Here is a 13,973-nt window from a genome sequence, read left to right as displayed (position 1 = left end):
AACTCTTAACAAAAGAATCTTGTATCAGTGGAAAGATGAGTCATTTGTGTCCCCCTTGCATAGCACACCTCCATCAAGAAATGAATCCATATTTTGAAAAAGTCACGTCCATTCCGCCTGTGACACAACATTAGAGGGAGCGCCAGAACAGAAATCATCCCATCCCATTTCTCCTACGAGTTATGTGTCACAATTCTCCTTTGAGCACTTGTGTTCTCTGTCGCTGGATGCATATTTAGTGATGTTGTGTTCATAACCTGTCTGCACAACTTCTTTGGGATTTATCAAAGTCAATGTCATTTAGGAGTTCCTGTCATTTCTCAGTTTGTAGTTTGCCTCATCGGTTCCCTGCCTCAATATTTGAAAATAGCTTTCTCCATTCTTTAACTTTTAGTTCCACTTTGGGCATGAACACCAACACATACCACAACAAATGATTGGCCTGTTTCGTTGGACAGTGATAGGTTAAAGGATTGGTTTGTCACTTAAAGGTCTCTAATTTGAATCCTTTTATTAGCTGGAAAAAAGTGAAATGGGAAAAAGAGTGAGTGACACACACATTCTTTTAACGTCATCCTTTAGGTGATTTTGCTCTTTCTGCTATTCTAGTTTTAAAAAAAATGTCAGTTTGGTGAGAAAGCTTTCCCACTAACAGCAAGCTTTAGATTCACACACTTACACATGGTGACAAGTGGAAAGCTGGTGGAGATCAACACTAGGGGACTATTTGTGCTGAGCAGCTGCCATTTGAAAATCCATTGCTTAAGGGACATTACTTTGCTCATCACTTTCTGTTCCTGACCCCAACCTTGAAATTCTTGAATTAAGTTGTTTTTAAGCCACGCTACTGGCATGGCTCTATGGCTGGCAATGTCGGTCAGTCCACCACTTTGGTCCAGACTGAAATATCACAACAACTATCATATGGACTGCCGTCAAATTTTGTACAGACATTCATGGTGCCCAGAGGATGAATCCTAATGACTTTGGTGATTCTCTGACTTTTCATCTAGCATCACTAGTAGGTCAAACCTTTCACTTACAGTATCCAGTGAAATATCTACAACATGTAATTTAGCAAGGGAAATATACCAGAGCAGTAATTTCATTACTGATTAATCTGTCCATTTTTTACATATGATATGAAAAAGAGAAAAGCAGTACATTTTCTCATTTGAGAAGCTGGAACCAAATAATGTTGGATATTTTTGCTTGATAAATGATTTAAACAATTATTAAAATCAATTATCTTATCAATTCTGTCAGTTCTGTCATTTGTATAATCAATTAATTGGCTAATCGTTTCAGCACTAAAAGTAACCCAGATTGACTCTTGGGAGCTATACTCTCCCAGCTGCTGTTAACCAATGATCAAATCCACTCAAACAGATAGTCTAGTGTAAGTGCACCGCAGCCAGATTTCTAAAGGAAGGAGAAAGCACTACTTGTGTTTAATTACCTCACTCTCCCAGATCTTTCTTGTCTTTCTGGGGATTTGAGCCGGCAACCTCCAGGTCTTCAGCTGAGCTCTCTAGGCTTTTAGGTTGTCTGATCATGTGCCATTAATGTAACAAATAGCTGCTCTGCACCCTGAGTCACTCACCTACAAGACAGAGTGCTACTTTGCAGCAGGGACCTCAGCCTTTTCCACAGAATTACCCTCGGCCTAAAAATAGACCACCGCATCGCACACACACATACACTCACACGTATTTGCAGACACGCACATACAGGCAGAGACAAACATATTAAACATGCACGGACATACACATACTGTATACTTACAGATAAGGGACTCCAATGTGACAGTATTGTAGCCGCTCTGTGTCTTCGCATCATGCTTGGCCAACCAGCCTCCCTCTAATTAGCTAGTGTGTTTGCTGTTTTCCAGCTGTGGATGCCTCCCAGTGCTGCTGCCAGTCCATATACACACTCATGCAGCCGTCACGCCAAATTTTTATTATAATAAGAGTGTGACGAAGGTGGCAGGGTATTTGTGTGTGTGTGTGTGTGTGTGCTGTGCCAGGGGGAGTAATCTTTCTTCTGGGGTTTCAGAATAGAGGATGGTGTAATGAGATTTCATGACTATGTGCACAGTGTATAAGTATGTTTGCTGGCTTATACAGCAGGCAGACACACACTAACACTACAATAATATAAGAACGTCATGGTTTGCTGAGAGAGAGACAAACAGCAACCATGTATTTCTTTTATGTGTGTAATGAAAGATGAATTGACGTCTCAGATGTTGTACATTTATACAGTTGGCAGAATTATAGCTTAATGGGCTAGAACATTAATAAAAGAGTTAAACACTGCTAATAGACCTCAGCTGGGCAGGTTAAGTCAAACTGCTCAGATGGTTACTTGCAATATAATTTCACCTATTTTTGTAATGACTTAGCTGACCCTTTCAAGGCCTTCACTATTTTCTGACATTTTATAGAAAGAACAATTACTCGATTAATCCTTAAAAAATTATCAGCAGATTAATCGATAACAACAATAATTGTTAGTTCTAGCCCTAGTGTCTACCCTAAAAGATGGGGCAGGGATCTGGTTGTCACTAGTGATAAATAAATGGGTTACACAGAATAACATATTCTATTTCCAACATTTTTCAGCAGAAATTTCAGTTTTTAGGACACTTCATCATACTCTGGCTATTTTGGGGACAGACTGTTTCTATCATGACCCTTGACTTTTTTTATGCAGGAAAAAGTCGCCTTCAGCAATGCTGAGCTTTCAACGAACACACTTAAATACATTCACAGCATCCCCTAGTCTTTTACAGCTGACACGGAAACACAGAGTTATTGCCTCACTCTCTTTGATGCTAGCTGTTCAGTTTCACTGCCCAGACTTTCCAGCAGGTGTCTGTCTGGCAGTCGAACCAGTGGCCTGCAGGTCACAAGCTCACTTTTCGAGCCTCCTACCTGATAGTCTATAGAGGCTTTGTCAATGTCTGACAACTGCCACAGCAACCATGGCTGACACAGTAACAGAGGCTGTGCTCAAATAATGACTCAAATTATGTAACAACTGGGGCAGAAAAAGAGAGGTTCCTGGGAAAAAAGAAAATCATGGTGTGGGTGAAGGTCCATTCAGTAATGTTGTAAGTAAGACTGAATGGTCTGATGAGGCACAGACAGCCTGTTTCCAAATATAAGATACTGTGACATGCAGAACTGTCTTGCTTTTGGTCCCAGCCTTTTTAACCACAGTTCTGCTACAGAGAATAAATGATCTTGTTAAAACCTTAGAGATTATCTTTGGTGCAATCAGGTAGTTAATTAACCAAGCTAATATAGCACTACAAATGCTAATGTCGAGATGCAACAATTAGCCACACAACTTTTCTGCTGAGCAAATTAGATGTGTAAAAAACTTACTGAGCTAATTTTTGTTATCTAATTAATTAACAAGCTGACAATATAACACATAACGGCTGATTGATAAGTAACAAAGCGATCATCTCTCACCTGTACATATGTAATCCATATTCTTTTGAATTAAATTGTTGACGTCATTTGTAACATTATTAGCTATTCACAGTCATGGCTGAGGACTTTGATTATGTCTTCTTACATCTCATGAAAGCCTGCTATACTTGTCTGTGTGTGTTTCAGGGCTCCCGGTCCAGTGGCAAGGTGCACAGCTTTGGGAAGAGGGAGCAGGCCATTAAAAGGAATCCCAATGTCCCTGCGGTGGTCCGAGGATGGCTGTACAAACAGGTCAGGAGACCTACACACACTCATTCTGTCATGCATACAAAGCAAGACTGCTGTCGCTGACAGACAACATTTTGACTGGGTTTGCACCGTGACAGTCACAATATATTTTCCTGGCCTGCCTTTTTCCAAAACTAAGATTTTGAATTACAACATTCCATGTAAACAGCATTTTCTGATTACTGATTACTGAAAAGAGGTTGTAGTTTATAAGCACAATCGAATTTAGAGATGTCATGTGGGCCTACCACCCACATGGCAAGGTGTAGAGGGCTGATGTGTTGCCAGTTGGACACCCGGTGAAAGCAAGTTGAGGCCTTGTTGACTCCTGGCTATGAAAACTTGCTCTTGGAAAATGGAATGTCACCTCTAATGTGGAAGAAGCCAAAGCTACGCACAGCACCAGCTGTATAATCAAGCTCTTCACTTACGACATTTTTTCCACTTTTTTGTTAAATTTGGACAAAGATAACAACACAGATAGACAACGGTATCAGCATGACAGATTAAGGTTTTAGGTTGAAAACAGGAGGGAAACTCAAGGTATTATAATGTAAATGTATAAATGCAAAACTTTTAATTTTCTATTTTATTTCACCAGGATAATCCACTCATTGTTACTGCTTTCCAGGGAGTCCTGGGTACATACACTAAAAACAAGCAACAGAATAATGTACATTATAACGTCAAGAGGTGTCTTCATTAATTGAGCAAGGGCTGCAACTACTGATCATTTTATATATAATTATATAGAATCTGACGTATATTGTTTCAATAAATCAAATAACATCTATAAAATGTCAGAAAATAGTGAAAAATCCCCATCACAACTTCTGAAAGCCCCGAGTGACATCTTCAAATGTCTTGTTTTGTCTGACCAACAGTCTGAAACCCAAAGATATTTGGTTTACAATGATATAAAACAGAGAAATCCTTACATTTCAGAAGCTGGAACCAGGGAACAATGATTTAAAAGGTTAACTGATTAACAAAATAGTTGCAGATTTGATCTGTTGATCTACCAGTTGATGATTGAATAGTTTCAACTCTAAATTGAGCTATACTTCATAGCATTAAAAAGAATAGGATAGTTCTTCAAATACCTATATGAATGTATTAAAATATTGTCTTACTTAGAATATTGTTAGTTTGTTAGCTGTTAGTTTGTTAGCTGTAAGCTGAAACATCTCATTATTACCATGTAATGTTAATGGATTGATCAGAATACATGTACCTTCTTCATGACATGATTGACAGACACTTGGGCCTGTTCGTGTCTCTAACACACTACATGGATGAGTTCCAGCTTCAGCCTGCATGGTCCTGTAACATTTCCTCCAGTGACCTAGTTTTTTTCTTGATTAATGTTTTTTGCTTTGTTAATATAGAGCACCTGCTGTTGATCACAGACAGGCTATTACTGGAGACTGTATGTGTATTTGAAGTTATACTTACTTAATATCTGTAGTTGGCATCGTCCCACTGGAAAACGCTTGGCCTCAGTACAAGACAAACAGTGAGTGATGTTACTGTGAAGCAATTATATTTTAATGACCACACACAGAGGCACGTACACACAAATACACACAGGCACAGGCAGGAATGTACAGACATTAAATGCACGCTCATATGAACATACAGTCTATTAGTGCAGTGCAATTATATTTTAATTAAAAAAGACTTTTAAATGCTGGCAGGGGCACACACATTTTCAGGCACAACCACATGCACATAAATATACACATATACTTGCATGTACACACACATTATCACAAACAACTGTACTCACACAGACACACACTATCACACGCTTTCGCTATTATGGAGTTACATGGTTTCATACATTTTTAGCCAAAGAAGAAGCACATATTTGTGTTTGAGCTGATTTCATCCCTTCTGTATCTCCTCTTCTCTTCAAACTGCACCATTTTCAGCCAGAGAACATAAAAGACAAAATGGGCAGTAAAGCAGCCGTGGCAGGCCCAGCGAGCCAGTGAACGAGGACAAATGATCTCTCCCTTCCGCCCTCTCTTTCCTGTTCACTCTCTTTATCTCTGCTCATGTCTACCTCACTTTTCCTTCCATTACTTCTGTTTCCTTACTGTATCCGCTGTCTCTCGCTACTCTTTTCTATCTCTAACTCTCCCTTCATCTTTCTCATCCCCCCCCGCACTTCCCTTTTAAGATATCTTGTCTACTGTTTCTTGTTATCTCCTCCAATCTGTGCTACTTTCTGTCTCATTATCCATTCATTCATTACTTACACTCTTTATCCCTCTTTCTCTCTGCAGGACAGTTCTGGGATGCGTCTTTGGAAGAGGAAGTGGTTCGTCTTGGCTGATTTCTGTCTGTTCTACTACAAAGGTGAGTCTTTGTTCAAGAAAAAGGTTTCTCTGTGTAATGTTGACTGGACCTTGCACGTGGACAAAATAGTTGAAATTCCCTGTTCTACCTCCTGCCTCTTTCTGTTTTCCGCTCCCCCACAATCATACATTCAGGCAAGGACAAAATAACAGAAGCACCTTACAATATAATACAATTAAAAAGACCAACACCTCCACAGCCTTTAAAAATGACCACTGCATTGAATCAACACCTCAACAAAACCTGAATGTTATAAGCTTCACACATGTAGGATCTATTGAATGGCTATTGTATTGGACTGCATTGTATTCTATAGGCGTCTCACTGGTGCACCTGAGATCACAGAGGTTTGCTACCATAAATGTGGAATTCACTTTTGAGTAATCTTACAGTTATTAGCACATATCTGTCTAAAACTTAGCTTCAAAAATGGTTTAGTTTTTAAGGACAAAATCTGTTTTTAAATCTTCAAATTAAAAAATAAGTAAATCCCATACCTCCACGTATCTGTGGTAGTGTGTCTTTATCATTTTCTTATTGGTGACATAAAGCATTGTGGCAAATGTGCTTAGTAAATGCCAAGAAGACTAATCAGCGTAAAAGTTAAATGCTGTAAGAGAAAATGCTCACTGTATGAAAGCACCTTTAATGTTGATGTTAATGTCCTCACTATCAACAATCTCTACTGGCATCAAAATCTTGCCTGAGAAAACACAAGCAGCCAATCACAGTACTTGCGATCTGCACGTGGTACCTCTGTAGTTGTTGTACCCCCAGCGTGTAGTGCAACTGACCCGCACGCCAACTATGATGCAGCTTTGCGAGTTATGCGAGTTTTCAATGACATTTGACAAAACTTAAGGTCGAGTTACTAGCAGTGAGTTTTCACCCACATCTCGCGGTCTTCATCTGCAAGTGTAGCTTGCTCAGTTGTTGTGGAGATGGATGACAAATATTTCAAATGAGATAACAACCAAGTGTGACAGCTAATTACTTTTGCTTGCATACCTTCATTTTTTTGTCATTGTGTGAAATGTGTCTAACAAAGATGTTTTGCTATTCCAAAAACTAGAAACAAAATCACACACAATTCTTTTTATTTATGTTCTTTTCTTTCCTGGCTTTAAAGTGAGGGAAGTGCACACTACCAGGGAGAAATATTTGTCTTTGGAGGATAAAATGTATAAGTATAATGGAAATGTGACAGCTTTCAACCAAAAAGGTTTGGACAAAGTTCAAAAGTTTGAATTAGACTCTGGTGATGGTAGATTTGAAGTGAACTGCAGCTGACAAATGAGCCAGTGATTCAATCTCGGCAAGCATTAATCTGATCTTTCTCAGTGGGTTACAGCTCAAATGCATGGAAAGATATGGACACACACACAGCTACATCACACACTCCCTCACCATCCCTCCCTCATAATCCCTCTCTCACCATTAGTCTCCATCCTCTGGCTGTCTTTATCTGCCTCTCCACGCCTTTCTTTTTCATCTCATATTCTTAACCCAACCTTTTGGGACACGCTCCTCTGCCTCCTCGCCCTGACAGGAGGTTGAAATCAATTCTCTGTCGTTTCTTTTTCTCTCTTTTCTCTGTCTGTCTCTCTCAGTTCAAAGGTTTCTCCTCTCAACATGAAAACACTTGATCTGTCTCCAGCACCACTTATCCCCCCTCCCTTCATCTCTTGTTTTTAGACAAACAACCAAACCTCACTTAATATCGTTTTTTTTTTTTTATTAATATTACCTTTATCTGTTTGATGGTTTCTGTCGGGGCAGTAGAGGTCATGTCCTTGTTTTTTTGTGTTTTTTTTCTGGGACTTAGGGAGTTGTAGCAGCCTGGTGTTTACATTTTAAAATTAAAAATGTACACAATACATAAATAAAGATAAAACAATAATTTGAAGATGCCACAATGGGGCCTGGGAAATTATAAAGGGAATTTTATAGACAAAACAAACGAAACAAACAAAATCTTATTGACAAAACACTTAATCAAGAAAATAATCTGTAGATGAATCGATAATGAAAATAATTGTTAGGTTGTCTGGAATGGATACATATTTTTTTGCCGCCTGTGTCAAGTCAAGTCAATTTTATTTATATAGCCCAATATTCCAAATTTGTCTCAAGGGGCTTTACAGTCTGTATAGCATATAACAGCATACAACACCCTCTATCCTTAGACCCTCAATTCGGATAAGGAAAAACCTTTAACGGGGGACAAAAAGGACAAAATAGAGTGACAAAATACTACCATTCTTGTGGTGTTTGGGTGTTATCTAACTTCTCTCGTCAGGATCTGGTCTGCTCAATGTTTTGTGTGTTTGTACGTGTGAGTGAGACAGACGGGGCAAAGCAGATAAAAAGACCTCACCGTCTCGCCCACCATTTAGGGAATGTCTCCTCCAAAGGTCCTTGAATTATTTTTAACCAATTACCCCTTTAATCCACAGTGCTGCCTTATCACCTCTCAGCCAAACACCCACACACATGTGCAGGTGCCGTGCACACATATTTTCATGCCATTACTAAATTTTACATTGTGGTAATATTTGTGTACACACGCATACACACATGCACATACACTTTCTAGCGTACTGTCACAATGTTCAGTGGAAAACAAATACTCTATTTTTATATATAGATGTGTGAAGTAATTAAGATAGGACATATTGTGGTTGCATACACGTTTTTGTGTTTGTTCTTCATTTTTAGCAGTTCTCACTTCTTCAAAGGGCTATTTGAGGGTTAAGACTTTAGGTTTAGTTTAAGGTAAAAGGTTGAGGACTGCATTATGTCAATGAGGGTCTTTACAAATTTAGAAGGACAAATATGTGTGTGTGTGTGTGTGTGTGTGTGTGTGTGTGTGTGTTTGTGTGTGTTCACTATGATCTCAGCATGTAAACCGGATGGGGCAGACACGGAGGAATGGCGGCTGGGTGCCAGTTGGACCAGGCCAGCTTTAGCTCTGTGACACTGGAATACCAGAGTGGTCATTTACTGTTTGGCACAACACTGTGGTACGAATGACGGCATATGAGTGTGAGTGTGTGAGTGTGTATGCGAGTGTTATGATACTGGTGGCAGGCAGTGATGAAATTAGTGGGTGATGAGTGATATTTATTCTCTTGCTCTTTCCTTTCCTCCATATCTCTCTCGCTCCTTTTCTCACCTTCCTCACCCTGATTATCTACTCCCTCCTCTTCTCTCCCCCATTCCTCCTGCCGTCTCTCTCTCTCTCTCTCTCTCTCTCTCTCTCTTTCTCTGTCTCTCTCCAGACAGCAGAGAGGAATTGGTCCTAGGCAGTATTCCTTTGCCCAGCTATGTCATTTCACCCGTGGGACCTGAGGACCACATCAGCCGCAAGTATGCCTTTAAGGTATGCCTATCTTTGTTCTACAGACTACTCTATGCTTATTCAAATCTTTGAATTACTTTCTCTGATGTGATTGTGTTTTTTTTTTCCTGAAATGAAGAAATGCAGCAAGATTGATTAATTATTTGCTTATTAGACCAAACACAACCATGTAAACTTAATTCAAGTTAGAATAGGAATAAAAACTATTCAAATTGGAACTGTGTGGGTTTTTTTTACCTCACAGCATGTAAGTTTCTGTTAAAGCTATTTTGACTTAAAACATTTGCAACCAATGTGATGACTTGATTGGGGCACAAACAGGATTCTTCTATGAGTGCAAACAATGCAGTGCTATTCTGCACACTTCAAAGTTTATTTGATCCTGTTGACCTGTTGAACATGATCATTGACTGAGGGATTCCTGCTTTAGGCACATATGCTAAAAATGTTTACCTCTCATGCTATTTAAAGCACTTTTGATGAGAGTTTCCACCAAGTGGTTTATATTGTTAATGACAGAGACGTTCATACACATTCCTTTCCAACTGAAAACCTGCTGCCTCTTTACAACAGAATGCTACCATAACACCTGTTGTATGTTGACCAGGTTTGATGGCACGCTCTTTTCCCCAGAGCTATATTGTCAAGCATAATTTATATAAGTTATGTAACTTCCCATTATGCATTCATCTCTTTTGAACAAACATTTCTGTTTGTGTTGTGTTGAACACAGTTGTTTCTCAGAGCCTTTTATAACTGGAGCTCACAGCAATGACAACATGTATTAAGGTTGTAAGCAGAAAAAACGATCAGTTAATTAAGTTGTTTTTGTGTTCCTTCTCCTTCAAAATGTTTAATAGTTTTTAAATCATTGCTTCTTCAGCAGTCGCCTAATTGATATAGCAATTATGGAAAAATGATGGAGAAATCTAGAATGATTTTTTAAATGTCTTTTGGAATGGCAGGAAATAAAACAGATCAACATCTTTCTATAATCATAACCTTGCCTACCCACCCAACCAGCCACCACTCAGCTCTGAGGAGTACACACCACCTGTTGTAGCGATGTCTATTACCACTGAATGTCTGTCATTGTCTTTATTGAGACAGACAAGTTCCTCTGGAATGGAATGAAGTTTCTTCATTCCCTGAGGCACAACTCTTTTTGAGTCAAGCCCAACACGTGTGGAGTTAAGAGGCAGATACTGTACTGCACACACAGTGTGTTTGGCCACATGTGCATATAGGCTTCCACTTTATTCATAGCTTAAAAATATGTATGCATATACAGATATATGCACAAGGTTTTCAGGTTGCACAGACACAGCCATTTGCTTTTTGTCATCAGTGAGTCATCAAATTTGATTTAACGTCTAACTTGGTTTATTACATGAAGTGACATGTTTGCCTAGTTGTTAAAGAAAAGCATTAGGACCCTGATCTATCCTTGAGCAAGACACAGATCCCCTACCTTCTCACTGCTTAAAGGTCTTTGGATAAGATTGTTGGCTTAGTGTTTGAGTATTAAAATATGTAAAGATTTCACTAATGGTCAATTTAGTCATTACAAACTGGACAAGTTGGGTATCTTCCAATGGACCTAGTGCATAAAAATGGCAGCTGTATTGAATCCTAATTAATGGTCCCATAGAGAGGAAAATCAACAAGCACTTATGGACATGGTTAGGCATTCCCCCAAGCTTTTCCTCTGTGGGTCTCTACATTAGATCAGGCCAGCTACAGTGGTGGAAGAAATTAAGGTGGCAAAGTGTAGAGCTCTGCTAGCATGAAGAGACTTAAAGCATCCATGTGTGTGCCAAGCTGGAGTTACAACAATATCAGGCCACAAATGGGTGGCTAATGCAGCCATAAACCAGGCAACAAGCCCTCTGAAGCTGCGCAACATCATCGGCATTCAGTGCTCTAGAAGGCAAGGTCTTGGCTTGGTGCACATTAAGTAGTTGGAGAAAGATAGCACAAGGGACAGGTGCACCAAGGTCTAGGAAGACGTGAGGAACTTCGAGGAGGAATCAAGGAGATCAAAAGCTGTTGAGCTAGGCATGCAGGGGTCCTGTACTAAGTGGGACCTACCCAAGAGGATGGTAACATGGGAAGAGTTGTGGAGATTAGAACCTTTCCGCATCTCATTCCTACTGTGGTCAGTAATGCCACTCCTTCTCCAGCATGCTTGCACACATGGGGGGCTGATGGAGGGACCCCAGCTGTAAACTTTGCAGCAGCAAGGGGACTCTAGCGCACATACTGAGAGAGTGCAAAACAGCTCTAACCCAAGGCCAGTATAGATTGGTGCCATGACATAAGCTTGCTGTTCTTAGCTGATACATTGGAGCAGCAGAGGCAGATAAAGCGGCTAGTGAACTCAGAGGTAATTAGACCTGTCTCCTTTGTTGAGAAGGGAACCAAGCCAGAAACGTCCCACAGGCATAAACCCTCCATACTGCAAATGGCAAATTCTGAAGATGAAGGTTAATGTTGGATGGGAGCTGCAGTTTCCAGATGTGGTCCCATACCTCTCCACATCCCAGAATTGTGTTGTGGTCTCCAGAAGACAAGAATATAATCCTGGTGGAATTTACAGTGCCATGGGAGGAGGGTTGTCAAGAGGCACATGAGAGGAAAGCCTCAAAATATCAACCTCTAGTGCAGGACTACAGAGGCAAAAATTGAAAATAGAGAGTTGCTGAACATTGTTAGAACCTGGATTGTAGATTATGTAGCTTCCTGGCTATGATATAAGTCTAAATATTGTAGACCATCCTCATCAGCTTCTCCTTGAAGGGAAGAGGGAAATCATGTTTTTCACAATCCAATAGATGACAGGGATAGAAGAGGAACAATTAATGCTATTCACCATTTCACATTCACAGAGATGAAGTTAACTATTATAAACTAATAAAGATGAACAATATTGTACTAACATGATGGTCAGGAAGCTGTGAATGACCTTGCTGCAGCAATGAAGAAGTGTAGTCCAGGGTGTGGTCAGTACAAAGTGACATCACTATTGGGTGTGGTACAGGGTTACACATCACACTTCTGACAACAACCAACTATCCCCCTAAGTGATAACAGACTACTTTCAACCAGAGAGGGTGGTGAAACACTGCATTTCAGCCTTGTGTTAAGTAACACATTAATATCTGAAATAAACTGAGCTAAACTAACACTCAAGTTTTTTACCACAGGAAAGTAACCCATGCTACTTGAGAGTGATAACTGCCCTGCTGCAGTAAACCCCGCCAATCTGGTAGTCAAAGAAAATTAAAACAAACTCCTATTTAAAATAATTTGAAATGCTGCTATGCTGTTTGTAACCCACACCAGCAGGACCTGTTAGCCACCTAAGCGAGCCTGATGTGGTGGGTATTATATGATGGTGTTTGAGTGTGTGAATGCTGCACCCGTTGACTACCATATCAACCTTTGTATATCCTGACCCTACAAATTAAACCTTCAAGTTTCGACAACCTCCCACCCTCTACCCCCTTATCCCTTTTCACCAAATCCTCTTCCCTCTCTTCCAATTGGTTGGCTGCCCGACTGGGACTTCCCTCCCTCCCTGTGAGTGTGTCGCGTCGTCCAGTGACAGTCCTCCCATAAATAGGTACTCTACCCTGTCATGTGCTCTCACTTTGCCAGATGTAAACATTATATATACGTGTTGTCTACCGTTGGTGTGGCTTTTTGGGTCCAAACATGACAGAATATACAGCAGCCTTGTATATTCCTTTGTTGGTTTTTGATGCATGTTTTGAGATTAACATGTCCTTGTGGCTGACGTGGTTGTGTTGTTTTTTTCTTTCAGTCTTCTCTGTCATATTTAATTCCCCCTCTGTCTTTTTTCCCCTCCTTCTCTCTTTGTTATTGCAATATGAATCTTTGTATTTGGCTTATCTGGTGTGGCCCTTATTGTTCATCTGTATGCTGCTCTTGCTGTCTCCACCATCTGTCACATCTACTGTACCAGCATGCAGTTTTCTGATGGTGTGAGAAAAACTTCACATTGTTATTTGGAACTCAGGTCACCTCACACTACTCTTCCAGAAATGAAGAGTGGAAAAATACTGTTTAAAAGCCATAGGAGATCTTTCAGTGTAGATGTAGGCTATGTAACCCCACAGTCACTCAAATGTTAATTTTGTCAAAGCAGCTGCTGCTTAAGGGAACTTTGAAGTAGGGAAACCTGTTATATTTTAGCTTCCTAACATGATTTTCTTTGTTTTACAAACAGAGAGTAGAAACACTGAATCTTTTTCTAAAAGCAGGCATGATTTAAAACCGAGACCCCCGCAATCTATTGTAGTCTTCATTTGGATGTTTTTCAGTGTAAATTCAATTTCAACGGTTGGAAATTTAGGAGAATGTACCTTATCAGGAGCTTTGTGGTGCTCTGGCTGCTGAGGCTTATCTTTATGACCACAATGACTCTTTAAATAGTGCCAGGACAAAGAGTGTGTGTGTTTGTCAGGGGCTGTCCACAGGAAAAGAGCCAACAT

At 40.0% G+C, this 13,973-nt stretch overlaps 1 protein-coding gene across 11 annotated transcripts in view; it reads left to right on the top strand.

Annotated features, from left to right (window-relative positions):
* Positions 1-13,973, top strand: part of LOC122874587 (pleckstrin homology domain-containing family A member 7-like) — a 134,352-nt gene that overhangs the window by 92,935 nt on the left and 27,444 nt on the right. For 10 of the 11 annotated variants that reach the window (XM_044192641.1, XM_044192642.1, XM_044192639.1 and 7 more), the window contains 3 exons: positions 3,630-3,734; positions 6,023-6,095; positions 9,377-9,477. In XM_044192641.1, the coding sequence (XP_044048576.1) occupies positions 3,630-3,734; positions 6,023-6,095; positions 9,377-9,477 (279 nt within the window). Of the gene's footprint in view, positions 1-3,629; positions 3,735-6,022; positions 6,096-9,376; positions 9,478-9,576; positions 13,082-13,973 lie in introns of those variants that run through there. The other variant, XM_044192648.1, reaches the window with a different exon arrangement.

The sequence above is a fragment of the Siniperca chuatsi genome, linkage group LG4 (genome assembly GCF_020085105.1).
Source record: "Siniperca chuatsi isolate FFG_IHB_CAS linkage group LG4, ASM2008510v1, whole genome shotgun sequence".
Lineage (NCBI taxonomy): Eukaryota > Metazoa > Chordata > Actinopteri > Centrarchiformes > Sinipercidae > Siniperca > Siniperca chuatsi.
Note: the sequence above shows the minus strand (reverse complement) of the source record. Positions and strands in the feature narration are given on the sequence as shown.